This window comes from Eschrichtius robustus, chromosome 1 (genome assembly GCF_028021215.1).
Source record: "Eschrichtius robustus isolate mEscRob2 chromosome 1, mEscRob2.pri, whole genome shotgun sequence".
NCBI lineage: Eukaryota > Metazoa > Chordata > Mammalia > Artiodactyla > Eschrichtiidae > Eschrichtius > Eschrichtius robustus.
Window position 1 is genome coordinate 27,886,112 of NC_090824.1, and position 18,265 is coordinate 27,904,376.

Sequence of the window (18,265 nt, forward strand, 5' to 3'; positions counted from 1 at the left end):
GAAATAATGGAGAGGTTTACCATGGTTCTGAATGAAAAGAGGAAAAATTATAAAGATGTCAGTTCTTCTCAAATTAAGTGAATAGACTTAATTCAATTCTAACAAAAAATCCAATTAGGAACAAATCTGTGAAGATGTATTCTGAAGACAGAATGTAAGAGTACATCAATTCCTGCAGGTATTGTAAAAGGGAAGAAAGGGAATTCTTTAGAATAATTCAACGCAGAAGAATTTATGTTGGAGAATATCAGTCAAAGGAAAGATAGCAAAAGCCAGATAACAAGATTGTCTAGAGAGGACCAGATTGGATTTAGAAAATAATCCAATCTCATGCAATACGAAATATGAACCCATGTGGCTTGAGAGAATCACTGAAAAACAAAGCTGATACACACTGAGTTCTGAAAACAAAACAAAACAAAAATCTACCTAACTCTGAGACTTTTAAGTGTGTCAATGTGTCAGTTGTGCACCACTTAAAGGTTTGACCTTGCTTCCATCTTAATAACCCAGATCTTCACCTCTCATAGGAGGTGGATGTGAGCTGAAAGTGGGGCAGCTAAGTTTCCTTTGGAAGAAAGAGCTTTTCATTCTCAAATAGGAACTTAGCTGTGTTTCTTTTAGCTTTTATTGAAATATAAAGTATATACATAAAATTACAAATCATAGTGTACAGCTTAGTGAATTTTCACAAACCAATCACACTTGTGTACAGATCAAGAAACAGAACATTACCCAACTCAGAAATCCCACTTGTAATTTTAATATTTTCAATTGAAATTCTGTTTGAAAACTATAAAAATAAATGTAATTTACTATAGAACAGACAAGGAGAAAATCAGATGATCATCTCATTAGATGCAGAAAAAAAATGTTTTCTTTCATTTCATAAATTTCAATATCCATTTATGATTTTTAAAAAGATTTGCAAGCCAGAAATAAAAGGAAACTTCCTTAATCTTATACAGAGTATTTACTAAGAAAACTACAACAAACATCACAGTTAATGCTAAAAAGTTGTAAGTTTTCCCACTGAGATCAAGAACAGATGTCCACTGCTATCATGTCTGTTACGGGTTGAACTGTGTCCCCCCACCACCCCCCAAAAAAAGATGTTTAAATCCTAACCCCCAGCACCTCAGAATGTGACCTTATTTGGAAATAGGGTTGTCCCAGGTGTAATTAATTACGATGAAGTCATACTGGAGTAGGATGGGCCCAAGTAGTCTCCTTATAAGATGGCCATTTGAAGACAGCACACAGAGAGAATGCCATGTGATGGTGAAGGCAGAAATGGAGTTATGCAGCTGCAAGTCAAAGTATGGAATAAATGGAATTCTCATATGCTGCTGGTAGGAGTGTAAATTGGGGTGACTACTCTGAAATACTATTTGGCACTATCTACTAAAGCTGAACAGCCCCAGAGCCTATGACCCAGGAATCCCACTCCTAAACATATAACCAACAGAAATGCATATATATGTTCACCAGAAGACATGTACAAGAATGTTCACAGCAACATTATTTGTAATGGCTGAAAACTGGAAAACAACACAAATGTCTACCTACACTAGAATAGATAATCAAATTGTGGTATATTTGTACAATGGAATACAAAACACCAAAGAGAATGAATGATCTATAACTACATGAAACCACTCAGATGAATCTCACAATGTTGAGCAAAAGAAGCTAGACAGAAAAGAATATATGCTATATGTGTTCACATATGTAAGTTCAAAAATAGACAAAATTTATATATAGTGTTAGAATTCAGGACAGTGGAGGGATAGTGACTGAAAGGGAGGTGCTAATGCTGTTTCTCGATCTGGGTGCTTGTTACGTAGGTATGGTCAGTTTATGAAAAGTTCATCAAGCTGAACCACTTTTGATTTGTGCACTTTTCTGTTTGTATAATTCAATAATAATGTACCTCCAAGAAAATTGTGAAAGATGGAAGTTCAAAAGAATATTTACTGTAAAATTGACTTTACATATGGTTCAAAAATAGACAAAATTAAATCATGGGCTTCCCCGGTGGCGCAGTGGTTGAGAATCTGCCTGCCAATGCAGGGGACATGGGTTCGAGCCCTGGTCTGGGAAGATCCCATATGCCACGGAGCAACTAGGCCCGTGAGCCACAATTACTGAGCCTGCGCATCTGGAGCCTGTGCTCCACAACAAGAGAGGCCGCGATAGTGAGAGGCCCGCGCACCGCAATGAAGAGTGGCCCCCACTTGCCGCCGCAACTAGAGAAAGCCCTCGCACAGAAACGAAGACCCAACACAGCCATAAATAAACAAACAAACAAACAAAAAATTAAATCATAATCATAAAAGTGAAGGTAGGGACTTCCCTGGTGGCCCAGTGGTTAGGGTTCTGCACTCCCATTGCAGGGGGCACGGATTCAATCCCTGGTTGGGGAACTAAGATCCTGCATGCCACACGGTGAGGCCTAAAAAAAAAAAAAAAAGAAAAGAAAAAAGGAAGGTAGTGGTTGCCTTTGGGGAGAAGGAAAAGGGTAGTGACCAAGAGGGGTCACAAGTAGGGTTTTAAGTGCTAACAATGTTCTGTTTCTTGAACCAAGTGGTAATTACATAAATATTTGCTTTGTTAAAACTTACTGAGCTGTAAATTTATCCTTTGCGCTTTCCTGTTTCTGTTTTGTACCTCACAATTTTTTTTAAAGTTTTTAAGAGTGGGAAGGAGAAGAAAAGTGATGGTAGCGGAAGACAAAGAAAGATGAGATTAGGTTGAGGAAGGCAGGAAGCTTTCTCTTTGCCTTTTCCTTTCCTACCTGGCATGGTAGGTTCTAGCTGTCAGGCCCCAGGCCCTCTATCCAGAAACCCTCCCTCAGCAAGGCACCTAATAGGGAAACAGCAACGCTGTTTAAAACAGGCCCTTCCATGTTCCCCTCATTGTTTCAAGATAGATTTCATCATTGTTCTAGATCCTATAGGAAATCCTGTCTGCTACATTCTTTTTTAAAATATAAATTTATTTATTTTATTTTTGGCTGCGTTGGGTCTTTGTTGCCGTGCGCGGGCCTTCTTTAGTTGCGGCAAGCAGGGCCTTCTCATTGCAGCGGCTTCTCTTGTTGTGGAGCACCGGCTCTAGGCGCGCAGGCTTCAGTAGTTGTGGCATGCGGGCTCAGTAGCTGTGGCTCACGGGCTTAGTTGCTCCGCAGTAGGTGGGGTCTTCCCAGACCAGGGCTCGAACCTGTGTCCCCTGCATTGGCAGGCGGATTCTTAACCACTGCATCATCAGGGAAGCCTCTATCTGCTACATTCTTACACTTAAGGAACTAACATATAGTTGCCGTTCAAATTTTGTAGCCTGCACAATTAATTTTCAAAAGTCACAGCCATCTTCATTATACAGAACCCGTCTCCAGAAAATTATTTAAAAGAAGACTCATTGTTTGTGTAATACTCTCCTCATGACATTTTAGTAACATTGATTTCACGTTATATGACCAACCCCAAGCGCATTTTTTAGAGACTAATTTTACTAATCTAGAATGCAAAAAGTAAAGAACAATGAACACATAAAGTGCTCTTATTCAAAATGAAATAAGGGATGAATTATAGCACAAATCACACAGATTCGGTTTTGTGTGGGGAACTCTGGGGGAGGGGTGTCAACTGTTAATTGTCAATGCTGTCAAAATCAACTCAGCATGAGCCTTCTCTGGGCTAGGTTTATAATCCAGCTGCCCGGGACTTTCCTGGTGGCCCAGTGGATAAGACTCTGCGCTCCCAATGCAGGGGGGGCCAGGGTTCGACCCATGGTCAGGGAACTAGATCCCACATGCCACAACTTAAAGGGCTTGCATACTGCAACTAAGACCCGGTGCAGCCAAATAAATATATAAATATTAAAAAAAAAAAAAATCCAGCTGCCCTTCTTTCCTTATGTTTCATTCTTGCTGTTACTAGGGAGATTTGGGTGAGGGCTGGGACAAGGGGGTGACATTTGATTGGCTAGTGGTTTGAAACCATATTCTGATTGGCTGGTGGCTTGCGTATTATTTTGTGGAATAAAATCCCTGCTACCTCTTGCAGCTTGTACCATTCTAAACACCAGGATCTAGAGGCAGATTATCTGCTATTGGACCTCTTAAGATTTGGGATGAATAGTGTCTAGGCTCAGGGTAACCTGGTCATATATAACCTTGGCAGTGTGCGTGAGTACTTCTTTCCCTTCTTATCACCATGGAGTCACGCTTTCATTTTATCCTAAAAAAAAACTCCATAGGTGTTAATAAGTAATCTCAATTGCATGTGGTCAGTCCTTCATTCTCAATGGATCTGCACAGTTTAGGAGAGCCTGTAACTTGAGAGTAGTTACAGGCTCTTACAGTTCTTTGGATGTTATCCATAGCAGCAGCTAAAACTTTAAAAGAAATATATTTGGAAAGATATTATAGAAGTCACAAAACAGACAAGAAGGCCATATAACTAGGTCTAGGAGCAGGAAAAAGCCAATCCAGGAGCTATTCTACTATCAAAGCTCTGGATGCTGTATGAAACAAGGTTAAACTTTTTTTTTTTTCCTTTAGCCACTCAATGCCTTCTCAGATAGAGGGGATGGTGAGAGTGTTGCAGGAAGGGGGACCTGTTCCAGGGCTAAGAGTGGACTCTTGTCTAACACTCAGAAATGAATTGTCTGAGGAGGCACACGTGCTGACAAAACAAGACTTTATCGGGAAGGGGCACTAAGGTGGAGAGCAGGAGGGTAAGGGAACCCAGGAGGACTCTCTGCCACGTGGCTTGCAGTCTCGGGTTTTATGGGAATGGGGTTAGTTTCCGGGTTGTCTCTGGCCAATCATTCTGACTCAGGGTCCTTCCTGGTGGCTCGCGCATCGCCAGGCCAAAATGAATTCCAGCGAGGATTCTGGGAGGTTGGAAGGACATATGGATTGGCATCTCCTCTCTCCTTTTGACCTTTCCCGAATTCTTCCAGTTGGTGGTTGCTTGTTAGTTCTGCGTTCCTTACCAGGACCTCCTGTTTAAGATAACTCATGCAAGTGGTTACTATGTTGCCTGGCCAGGGCTGGCGGTTTCAGTCAGTGTTTCCCCTATCAAGGGGAAGGATTCTCCAGTTCTCCCTTCAGCATCTATAGTGAAAAGGCTGGGCACTCTGATCTAAATCCTAATACAACTGCATATAATTTGAGTGTAATATGCCAAGAAAAAAGTCTGGGTACTGTTAGAAAGGAGGAGTGGATGTGAGCAAACAAAAGTAACAAATATCCACTCCCGGGGGAAGGGCCTCCATTTTCAGGCAAATGTATTCAAAGACCCGGGCATAAAAAGGAGATTAGCATTATCAGTCAAATGCAAAAAGAATACCACCACAAAGATTTTGAGAGAGAATAAACAGAGGCTTTCTGAGCAAGGAAAAATTGGGAATGATTTTAAAATCAAAGAATAAATGTGTTAATTAGGAAGTAGTCCAAGCTGCTATAGCAATGAGACACTGAAGTACAGTGGATTAAGCAAAACAAAAGTTCATTTTCACTCATAGAACAATTCAGAGGTAAGCAGTCCAAAGCTGTCATCTTTAACCTAAAGCTTCCATCTCTGGGTTCAAGGTGGCTGCTCTGGCTCCTGCCATCAAATCTGCATCTAGTCAGTGGGGAGGTAGAATGGGTTAGGGGAGCATACCTTTATAAAAAAATTTTTTTTAAATTAATTAATTAATTAATTTTTGGCCATGTCAGGTCTTAGCTGCGACGTGCAGGCTCTTCGTTATGGTGCGCAGTCTCTCTAGTTGTGGTGTGTGTGCTCAGCAGTTGCGGCATGCGGACTTAGTTGCCCTGCAGCATGTGCGATCTTAGTTCCCTGACCAGGGGTCGAACGCCCCCTGCAGTGGAAGCGCGGAGTCTTAACCACTGGACGGCCAGGGAAGTCCCAAGGAGCATGCCTTTTAAGGTCATAACCCAGAAGAGATACTTATCATTTTCAGTTACACCCTACAAGTTGTTGGCTACAACTTAATGGTAGGCCATGCCTAACTGCAAGGAAGGCTGGGAAATAAAATTTCTACTTGGGCAACCCAAATAAAACTCATAAGACCTATTATTAAAGGAAGAAGGGAAGAGTGAATGCTGGGACAACTGGCAATATCTGTTACACTGACAATGACAAGTTCTAATAAGGTTGTGGAGCAACAGAAACTCCCACACTGTTTATGGGAGTACGAATGTATACAGTACTTAAAGAATAATTTGAGAATATATTATCTTCAATAAGTTGAAGACATACAATGCCTTATGACACAATTTCACTTCTAAGTATATTATCTTGGACTACAGATACTTTTTTACATATGTACAAGGAGGCATGTAAAAGAATAAAGCTCTGTTTGTAATATTAAAAACTGCAAAAATATGAATAAACAAATTGTTTAATATTCACACAGTGAAATATCATACAGCAATTAAGGTGAGTGAACTAAAGCTAAAACTAACATGGATGAATCTCACAAACATAACTCAGAAAAAAAGAGAAAGTTGCAAAAAACTATATACTGGATATATACCCCAAAGAATTGAAAGCAGTAACTTGAACAGGTATTTGTACACCCATATTCATAGCAGTATTATTCACAATGACCAAAAGGTGGAAGCAACCCAAGTGCCCCATCCACAGATGAATGGATAAACAAAATGTGGCTTATACATACAATGGAATATTATTCAACCTTAAAAGGAAGGAAGTTCTGATACATGTTACAACATGAATGAATCTTGAACATTATGCCAAGTGAAATAAGCCAGTCACAAAAGGACAAATACTATATGATTCCACTTATATGAGGTAACTAGAGTAGTCAAATTCATGAAGACAAAAAATAGAATCAGGATTGATAGGGGTTGGGGGAAGGGAGGAATTGGAAGTTTTTGTTTAATGGGTACAGAGTTTCAGTTTTAGAAAACAAAAAAATTTGGAGTTGGGCGGTGGTGATGGTTGCACAACAGTGTGAATGTACTTAATGCCACTGAACTGTACACTTGAAAATGGTTAACATGGTGAATTTTATGTTATGTATATTCTACCACAAAAATTACTATATACAGCATGTTTTCATTTATAGGCAACTCAAAAGCATACACATTACAAACATATTGTTAAGGTATACAAGTAATCGGTAAACCTATAAAGTAAACCAAAAGGATGACAAATACAAAATCCAGGAGAGTGGTTACCTAAGAGGTGGGGTGGAGGTGAGAGAAGGAGGGAACGTAATCAGAGAGGATTATATAGAAAGTGTCAAAGTTATGGGTAATATTCTTTTTCTTAAATTAGGTTATATGTACAACGGTGTTCATTTTAGTAATATTCTTTATCCCTTAAATATACTCTATGTATGTAATATTTTATAGTATCTATATATGTTATACAGTATTTCATACATTCAAAGGTATACATTTAAATACACATATCATATATACTTAATATAAATGTATGCTTTTGAATGTATGAAGTATTACATATTTTTACTTGGGAAAATTAAAGGAGAATTAAGAAATATTAAAGTGGGTTACTTGAGGAAAACTTAGAAAAACTAATGTTCAGAAACTCTCTCTAGGCTGAAACATAGTTCCAACTTGTATAGTTCCACCTCAAACAACAGGTTTGTTTGAGAATGAGGTGTAGTGAATACTACTGTCTGCCTTCAGGACATCCATTTCCTTCCTTCTTCCTTCTTGATAAAATCCCAGTTTTGTTCAGGAGTCCACGTCTTCCCTTACATATCCTATGTCACTGAGAAAAAGCTGACTATCTTCAGCTCCAACAGTAGGTCGCTGCAGTTAAAGTCAACATGCCAATATCATCCCCTTGCCTTTTATTGGCTCAGAGATTCTGGCTTAACCTAATCAGCCTGTGGCATTTCTTTTTTATTTTGTTTTGTTTTGGCTTGGTTTTTTGGCCCCGCTGCGCAGCTTGTGGGATTTTAGTTCCCCGACCAGGGATTGAACCCTGGGCCCTCAGCAATGAGAGTGCAGAGTCCTAACCACTGGACCGTCAGGGAATTCCCTGCATGTGGCATTTCTTAGGCCATTCAAAGATTGGCATCTGTCCAAAGTTGGCACAGTCATGCCGATGAGCAGGATTTTTATTACATGGTTTGGGGAAGAGACCCTATTTCTCTCTAAGAGATATGAACAAGGAACATGTTGTTCCAACTGCTATTTACAGCCAATTGGGGGCTTTGATGACAAAGCCAACAGAGGGGGAAGGTCAGAACTGAGAGATACGGAGCTTCAGCCCTGAGAGTGCTGTTTATAGAGCTCACTACCTTTGAAACTCCTGTTATTTGAGATGTATTTCCTTACTGTTTAAGGTAGACTGAGTTAGGATTCCCGCTACTTGCACTGGAACCACCCTAACTGAAACCTGGAGGTACATTTTAAGGATACATAGAGAAACAGGAACCTCAGACACACAGTTGGGCCCCATGGAAGTTTAGGAACCCTACTTGTCACTACAAGAAGGGCTGAATATGTAGGTCTCACAGAGAGTGGAATGTGGCTCAGGAACTGGGTGGCCCTTAGGACCCAGTGTAGACCTAGCTGTCACTCTCTCAGCATTAGTAAGTTTTTGATCAGTTCTTATCCCAGGACTCTGCCATCTTGGTACTCTTGTTTCAGGTGCATCCCTGCTTTTCTTTATGTATGATTTCTAATCTTGCTATAGCTGTTCAACTCTTCATGTCTTGAGATCTAAATTCCCCAAAGAGAGGATCCATTTCCTTAAGAAAGTCCATCTCATGAACCCCCTGCCAATCTATAGATTAGATGTTTGTGGGTAAGATGCCCTACCCTTGACTCAATTAACAGTAGTCAAGGGACTTCACTGGTGGCACAGTGGTTAAGAATCTGCCTGCCAATGCAGAGTGCACGGGTTCAATCCCTGGTCATGGAAACTGCAAGTTGCAGGATGCAGCCAAAAAAAAAAAAAAAGCAAATAAACACCCTATACCCTTCATTTAGGCATATCATTTGTTGATGTTTTGCTACATTCTCTCTCTCCCTCCCTCTTCCATCTATCTATCTATCTATCTGTTTTTCCCCAATCCATTAAACAGTTACTTGAAGCTACTGTGACCCTTCACACCTAAACATTCAGCAGGTATTTCCTAGGAACAAAGCTATCCTTACATGCAACTACTATATACTATTCACTCTAAGGAAACTTAACATAAATACAATTACAATCAGCCCATTATTTAAATTTCCTCAATTGTCCCAATATCCTTTACAGTTCCTTTTTTTTGGTGTGTGTGTACACATTTAGTTTTATTGTAACAAAGCAACTTGTACACTTTTAACGTTTAAAACTGAACATCATCTTTCCTTTCCAGTGAAACAAAAAGAAAAATTTAAAAATAAACAGGGACAAAATTACAATAGAGAATGTTAATTGCAAATAAGATCCTACAGGTTCTGCTGATTCTCCCATCGAGTGGTAGGGCTCAAGTCATCATTAGGAGAGAATTTTATTTTAAATGTGTCATCTTAAATTGCAAGGATGTCCGTTAAACATCACAATTAAACATGCCAAAGGAGAAGCCATGTTGTCAAAATGCCCACTTAACCCACCCAAACATCTCAAACCCACCCTTTGCTGACCTTCTATAACCCCATTTTTTAAAGTTTTTTTTCTTTTTTTAAACAAGAGAAAGTAGACAGATACATGTTGGTAAACGCTAACTGTCCATATTCACATAGAGACACAGTGTAATCTCTGAGCCCAATATACAGAGAAAGGAGGAAAAAAGCTAGAATTCTATGCACTACTACACAGGGGCCTAGCACCCTCCAGCTTCCAGCAGAGCTAAGGGAGCAGGTTTTTCTTATTTCCCACAGAGAATGGTGGTGTTGATTCCATAAAGTTTTTGTTGAGACAGGAAAGGATAAAAATGAATTTGGAACAGAAAGGGGTAGAGATTCTTTTCCCACTGAATTCTGCTCAAGGTATTTTCCCCCCAAATAAGTTGTGATCCATGGTATAAAGGAGAAAAGAGACCTCAAAAACAGGGCGCCTGAACACAAGAGGAGGAGAAAAGAAAAAGACTGCAACTTGCTCCCAGAGACTGGAGAAAATTAAAAAAGGAAGGTTGGAATCCATCAGTGTTCCATTAGTCATCTTCTCCTTCATCTTCCTCTCCTCCCTCCCCCTCATCATCATCTTCATCTTCTTCACCTTCATCCGCATCCCCTTCTTCATCAATATCTTCCAATCTTTCTTCCTCTTCATCATCATCATCTTCTTCTCCTTCCCCTTCCTCATCATCCACGTCCGGAACCAAGTAGTACTGTAATGGATTTGGCCAAATATCATCTTTGATGACCTCTCCTAACTCATCTGCACCTGCATCAGAATGATCAGTAAACCAGGTGAAGAAGCCTGCTGGTTCCTCATGCTGTCTCTTCCTGCTGGCTTTATGCTGCGTTTGACTTGAACGTTTTGTCAAATCCTTTCTGGATTTCCATTTGATTTGAGTGGACTTTGAAGATGGATCACCACTCTCATTCAGATGAAATTCTTTGGAGAGAACTTTATTTTCGAAGTAAGGGTTTTCATCATAATAAAAATCTATTCTGTAACCTGAGTTAATATCTTCAAATTCTGTCACTTCGACTCTTGTCAAATAATGCAGCGCCTCTTCATCCTCCTCCCCAAGCGGTGCAGACACTTGTGGATGGTTAACAAATGTTACCCCAAAATTTGGGATTTTGGCCATCAATTCCGACCTCTTCTGAAAAAATGGTTGGCGGAGTTTGTTATATTTCTGTTCTACTTTCAAAATCTCCTCACTGGCTTGTTCGTTAAGTCTGTCTGTTTCATTTTGTACTTCATCAATATGTTCAATTGCTTCTTGCTGTTCTTTTTCTTTGTTCGTCAAGTTCGGAGAAGCAGACGTTTCCTCTGGCTTGGAGGCAGGAGTCAGTCTCGGTTTCTTCGGTTTCTTTGCTTGGGGTGGAAGTGAAGACTGGTGTTTGGGGGCCATGCTGGGAGAAAAGCCAAGAATCCACCCAAGGGAAGATGCTCGTACCAGGAGCTCTGAGAACTCTACAGTTTCTTATTTTTTTAATTCAGGGTACAATCAAGGATCACACATTGCATTTAGTTTTCACGCCTAGTCTCCTTTAATATAAAAACAGTTCTCTAGCCTTTTTTTTTCTTTTATGACATTGACATTTTTTAAGACTCCAAACCAACTGTTTTGCAGAATGTCCCTAAACTTTGGATTTCAGTTTCCTCATAATTAGATTTAGTTTTTTTTTTAATTTGGGGGGACAAAAATACTACATAATTAAAGTATCCTTATATACCCCACAACATGATGTACATTATGTCAGTTTGTCTCATCAGTAGTGACATCAAGTGTGATCATTTGGGTAAGGCAGTGTTTGCCAAATTTCTCTATTGTAAAGGTATGTACAGTAATCTATGGGATAATACTTTGAGGTTCTGAAAATATCTTGTTCCCTACAGCTTTTTACCAATGGTTCTGACATCCACTGATGATTCTTGCCCAAATCAGTTATTACAATGGTGATTGTAAATGATGTTATATTTCTATCCTTCCTTCTACATTTATTAGTTGTAATATTCCTATACAAAAAAGCTCCCTCATCTCTCCCATTTTCTTTGTTTATTCTTAATATCTTATGGACACATGGATTCTTTATTAAAAATGAACATGTTGTACACCTTACATTTCTACAATGTTATACATCAAATATATATCGATAAAAATTAAAAATAATCATGTGATAATCCACTACTGTCATTACTAATTTTGATCCTTAAATTGTCTCAAATTTGACCAACATGAGACTTTTCAAGCTGGTTCCTGTTTCTTTTGGCAAGTCCCCGTCAATTTTTGAGCACTTCCTTGCATTTTTCTATAATTAAAAAATTTCCTTATTATGAAGAGGGCCCAAGATGGTGACATAGAAAGCTCATGAACTTCCTTCCTCCCATGGACACACAGAATGTACAGCCACGTACAGAGCAATTCCTCTGGGAGAAATCCAGAAACTAGCTTAGCGACTTCTACACATCGAGTAGATGAGAAAATACTCACCTCAAAATGGGTAGGAAAGGCTGAGACACACTCTCACCATGAACCTCACCCTCAGTACAGGGCCATACAATTTGGGGGGAACCCCCAATTCCCACCTTCTCCCTGAGGAGTGAAAGGTTTGGACCCACATCTTGTGCCCCAACTTTTAAGGTTCTCACATCAGGGATGGGTCCCTAAAACACCTAGCTCTGAAAGCCAACAGGGCTTGTGTCCATGAGTCCCACAGGACTACAGCAAATAGAGAAGCAATTCTTAATGGGTCTGTGACTTCCTTTGATCATCAAACTTTCATTTCTCACTGTGCATCGCTTGGATCTTGTAATATGTTTTTTTAATTGTAGTAAAAGACACATCACATTACATTTGCCATCTTTATCATTTTTTTTTTTTTTTTTTTTTTAATTTATGGCTGTGTTGGGTCTTCGTTTCTGTGCGAGGGCTTTCTCTAGTTGCGGCAAGTGGGGGCCACTCTTCATCGCGGTGCACGGGCCTCTCATTATCGCGGCCTCTCTTGTTGCGGAGCTCAGGCTCCAGACGCGCAGGCTCAGTAATTGTGGCTCACGGGCCTAGTTGCTCCGCGGCACGTGGGATCTTCCCAGACCAGGGCTCGAACCCATGTCCCCTGCATTGGCAGGCAGATTCTCAACCACTGCGCCACCAGGGAGGCCCCCTTTATCATTTTTAAGTGGATATTTGGGTTTCTTCCACCTCTTGGTTATTGTGAATAATGCTGCAATGAACATGGGTGTGCACATATCTCTTTCAGATTCTGCTTTGAATTCTGTTGTATATATAACCAGAAGTTACGATTGCCAGATCATATTGTAATTCTATAATTTTTTTGAGGAACCACCTCAAAAACTACTATTTTCCATAGCAGCTGTACCATTTTACATTCCTACCTATAGTGCACAAGTGTTCCAGTTAATAGGATGTTGGTCCCATCCTCACCCTTGTTCATTTTCTGTTCTTTTGATAGTGGCTACCTTAACAGGAGAGATGTAATACCTCATTGTGGTTTTGATTTGCCTTTCTCATGATTAGTGATGTTGAGCATCTTTTTCATGTGCTTGTTGGCTATTTGTATATCTTCTTCAGAGAATTGTCTGTTCAAGTCTTTTGCCCGTTTTTAAAAGCAGGCTGTTTTTTGTTGTTGAGTTGAAGTTCCTTATAAATTCTGGATATTAATCCCTAATCAGATATATGATTTCCAAATATTTTCTCCAATTCCTTAGATTGCCTTCCACTCTTTTTTTTTAAAACATCTTTATTGAAGTATAATTGCCTTACAATGGTGTGTTAGCTTCTGCTTTATAACAAAGTGAATCAGTTATACACATACAATATGTTCCCATATCTTCCACTCTCTTGTTTCTTTTGATACACAAAGGGTTTTAAGTTTGATGTAGTCCCATTTGTCTAGTTTTGCTCTTGTTGTCAATGCTTTCGGTGTCACACCCAATAAATCATTGTGAAATCCAATGTCCTAAAGTTTTCTCCCTTGTTTTCTTCTAGTTTCATAGTTTAGGTCATGTGTGTAGGTCTTTAATCCACTTTGAGTTAATTTTTGTATATGGCGTTGTTCCTTAGTTTCTTTTTTGATTGGTCATTGTTAGCATACTGAAATGCAACTGACTTTTCCATGTTGATTTTGTAACCTGAAACTCTGTTGAAATCATTAATTAGTCGTAACAGATTTTACAAATGGATTCTTTAGGATTTTCTACATAAGATCATGTCATGTGTGAACAGAGATAATTTTACTTCTTCTTTTCCAATTTGGATACCTTTTATTTCTTTTTCTTGTCCAACTGTTCTAACACAGACTTTTCAACATGTGCTTTATCAGTTGGTATAGGCTAAGTTATGCTATTGTAAAAAACAAACAAAAAACCAACCCAAATCTCAGTGGCTAAAACAACAAATGCCTATTTTTCATTTACCCTAGTGTTGGGATGTTCTGTGGGATCCAGGCAAAGCAAGGTTCCATCTCTGTGTTTTCATGATTTGAAAGGCAGGCCAAAGGGAGCATAGTTCATCACATAATGACTTTTAAAACCTCTGCCTAGAAATGATATACGTCATCTTCACTCACATTGCCACACCTAACTTCAAAGGTGGTGGAGAAGAGCCATCCTACCCTCAGCCCATAAACAAGAGAGCCAGAAATATTTGGTAAACAGCACAAAAAACTGCTACACTCTACCCTTCTAGTTACCAAATGTTGATCTCACTTTCTCTACCACAGGCCAAGTATACACTACACAACTCCCCCACACAGACACTCTCAAAGTCCTGTACAATCATGACATCATGCTCAAAGTCCACGATATCTGGGTGGAGCACAGCCATCTCTACAGCAAGGGGTATATGTAGTAGTATCAGTATCAGGAGGTGTGGCTTTTTTGTGATCTAGAGACCTGTGCACCAAGAGGGCAAATTATCTGCCCTTATAACACTAAATATACAATTGCTGGAATAGGAACAGGACAACTAGAGCGAACACTCCTATTCAGAAAAGGAAACAAAACAAAACACATAGAAGTGACTAGTCTCTAGCAATTCTGTCTACAAGATGAACTGTGCAAGGGCACCTTACTTTGGGGGTAAGGAATTCAGAAAAGCTAAAAATAAAAGGACAGGCAAAAGTAGATAAGGCAAATGCATTACAAAAAAGAAAAAGAAAAAGAAAGCAAGGATCCTGTTCTTAATATAAGAAAAAGTAGAATTCAGGCTAAAGAGCATTAAATGAGACAAAAAGAATACACTATAATGCTAAAGGCTACAGTTCACAAAAAAAATATCAGTTATGAGTATCCATGCACAAAACAACACAGTAGCAACTTCCGTCAAGTGGAAACTCTAAGAAATGCAAGGAGAAATAGACAAAGTATACTAAGATTAGAAAACTCTATTTCTCTCAGTGTGAGACAGATCAGAGTCAAAAATAAATGTAAGGATACAGGTGACCTAAACAATCAGGTAGATCTTATGCATAAATATCAAACCTTTTACCCTGATAATACCAGATAATACAGAATGTACCTCCTTTTCAAGTGTACATGGAACTTTCATGAAATTGACCATGTTAGGCTACAAAGAAAACCTCAATATTTTCCATATTGCATATTCAAACAGCATATTATTTTTGCATGCCTTTTCCCATCTTTTAATTTACTGAGGTGTAATTTACAAATAATAAAATGCACCCATTTTGTGCACATTTCAATGCTTTTTGACAAATCAATATATCCAAGTAGCCATCACAGCAATCAAAATAGAGAAAATTTCCATCATCCCCCCAAACTCCCTTGTACCTCTACAAGAGCCAATCTTCTCCCTCCACATCAGGCAGTCAATTTACTTTCCATCACTATAGATTGGGTTTGTGCTTCCTAGAGTTTCATATGTACGGAGTCATACAGTATACATTCTTTTGCTCAGCTTAACAGTTTTAAGATTCATCTATGTTATTGTATTCATCAAGTTATTGTATCAGTAGTTCATTCTTTTTATTGCCAAATAGTATTCCATTGTATGAACGCACAGTTTGTTTATCCATTTATTTGTTGATGGATACTTGGGTTGTTTCCAGTTCTTATCTATTATGAATAAAGATAATATCAACATTGGTGTACAAGTCTCTGTGTAGATGTAAGTTTTCATTTCTCTTGGTTAGATTTCCTAGGAGTGGAGTTATTGGGTTGTGCAGAAAGTGTATTTTCCCATTATTTCCAACAGATTTGTGTCATCCTGATTTAGGCACATCTTGTAAATACCATATAGCCACAAGATTTTAAAAATAGCCAATCTGAGCATTTGTCTTTTAATAAGGGAACTTAACCTAGTCACATTCATTCATCATGACTACTGTGTTTGGACTTTTCCCTACCAACTTAGTTTTTTATTTTCCATTATTTCTTCTTCCCTCCCCTCTTCTGCATTTCTTTTTCCTCTTTCTTTTAAAATTTACATATAGTGAAGTATACAGATCTCCAGTAGTGTATTCTGCTTTTTTATTTTTTAATTTTAATTTTTTAGTGAATTGAGCTTCCTTTTTCCATTTTATTTATGTTGGTTTAGGAGACGTACATCTTACATTAGTTAGGATTAGGTTTGGCCATACAATTAAAGTAAAACCCAGGTAGCTTTTTCTAATGTATTGGCACACCTGGTCACTCAATTGCAAAGCCAACATTATCTAACAGTTCTCCCACAGAAGAAGAACAACTCTCCAGTAAGAGCTCTGATTAAGACCATTTGGCTTGACCCTGATCACCCATGTTTGAAATAATCACAATGGCAAAGGGAATACGGATGTTCTAATTGGTCCAGTCTGACTACTCTAGGTACCTCATATAAGTGGAATTACAGTATTTGTCTTTTCGTGACTGGCTTATTTCACTTAGCGTAATGACGTCAAGGTTCATCCATATTGTAGTATGTGTCAGAATAATATAAATGCATACTATTCCATTGCATGTATATACCACATTTTGGTTATGCATTCATCTGTTTGGACACTTGCGTTGCTTCCACCTCTTGGCTATTGTGAATAGTGATGCTAATGAACATGGGTGTACAAATATCTCTTCCAGATCCTGCTTTCAATTCTTTTGTATATATTCCCAGAAGTGGAATTGCTGGATCACATAGTAGTTCTACTTAAAAATTTTTGAGGAACCATCATACTATCTTCCATAGCAGCTGTACCATTTTACATTTTCACCAACAGTACACAGCAGTTCCAACTTCTCCACATCCTCGTCAACACTTGTTGTTTATTTACCCTTAACAGCAGCCATCCTAATAGGTATAAGGTGGTATCTTATTGTGATTTCAATTTGCATTTCCCTAATGATTAGTGATGTTGAACATCTTTTCATGGGCTTTTTGGCCATCTATATGTCTTCTTCAGAGAACTGTCTGTTCAAGTCCTTTGCCTATTTTTAAATCTACCTCATTGTTTTTAAATGCTCATGACATTCCATAGTATAGACATAACATAGTTAAAAGCTTTCTGATGGATATTTACATTCTTTTCAATTTTTCTCTATTATAAATAGTGGTGCAGTAAACATCCTTCTATACACGTCCTTGTACACATGTGTGAATTTTTTTTACACATTTATCATGCATTTACATCACACTGATCATGTGATGCAAATGCACTGATCATTTTAAAGGAAATCACCTATATGATACCTGTAAATAACCGAAAAATAGAATTGGGCTCACATGATATCTGCAATTTTTATTTTAATGGATCCTGCCCAACTGCTGTCTGAAATGGTTATACCTATCTGCATTCTTGTCAGCACTACATGACTATCCATTTCCTCATACCCTTGCTATATATATTGGAAAATCTTCTGGTCAGTCACTTGTCTTAATTTTGGGGGAAGTTGTTTTACAGAGAAATCTAATTTTAATGTATCCACACTTAGCAATCTTTTCTTTTATGGCTTTTACATTCTTCATCTTCTTTTAAGAATTCTACTCAGAGCCTATACACATTTTTCTTGTTTTTTCCCTAATACTTTCATAGCTTAAAAAATATTTAGACTTTGATCCAGTTGAAACATTTTCTCATGAAGGATATGAGGTAGAAATCTAATTATTTTTTTTCAAATATATAGCCAACTTGTCATTATAATACAATAATCATTAACATTTATTGAACAACACTTACTTGTAACAGGTACTGTTCAATTCAACCCCATCTTATTGGGGTTGTTTTGAGGATTAAACAAAACATTTTAAAAGGGAAGCAAAGAAGGCATCAAATGGCTACGTGCCCAATTCATACAGATATTAACTGGTGAAATCAGGATTCTAACCCTAATGGAATGACTCCACAATATTTGGCTTTTAATGTAATTTCCTTTTCATATAGATTTGAAATACCAGCTTTATAACATACCAAATTGCCATAAATATATAGGTCTATTTATGGACTTTCTAGTCTGTTTCAATGATCTATTTGTCCATTCTTAGCTATGTTGTGATCATGTAAAACGTCTAATCTGATCATGTTATCCACCCTAATTAAAGTTTTAATAACTCCCCACTGACCTTAGGATTAAGTCCAAACCCTTTAGCATGTCATATAAAGCCCCCTCCCTCCCACCTCCTACCTCTGGAGTCTCAGATGTGGGTA

At 38.4% G+C, this 18,265-nt stretch overlaps 1 protein-coding gene across 1 annotated transcript; it reads right to left on the reverse strand.

The window, feature by feature from the left end:
- Nucleotides 1–9,372: 9,372 nt before the first annotated feature.
- On the reverse strand, nucleotides 9,373–14,608 carry LOC137763995 (protein SET-like). Its single transcript, XM_068542500.1, has one exon. The coding sequence runs from the start codon at nucleotides 11,020–11,022 to the stop codon at nucleotides 10,150–10,152; it is 873 nt and encodes a 290-aa protein (XP_068398601.1). The 5' UTR covers nucleotides 11,023–14,608; the 3' UTR covers nucleotides 9,373–10,149.
- Nucleotides 14,609–18,265: the final 3,657 nt, after the last annotated feature.

Bases quoted from the DNA above. Each gene is read 5' to 3' on its own strand.
- LOC137763995 (XM_068542500.1), bottom strand. From the start codon at position 11,022: ATGGCCCCCAAACACCAGTCTTCACTTCCACCCCAAGCAAAGAAACCG.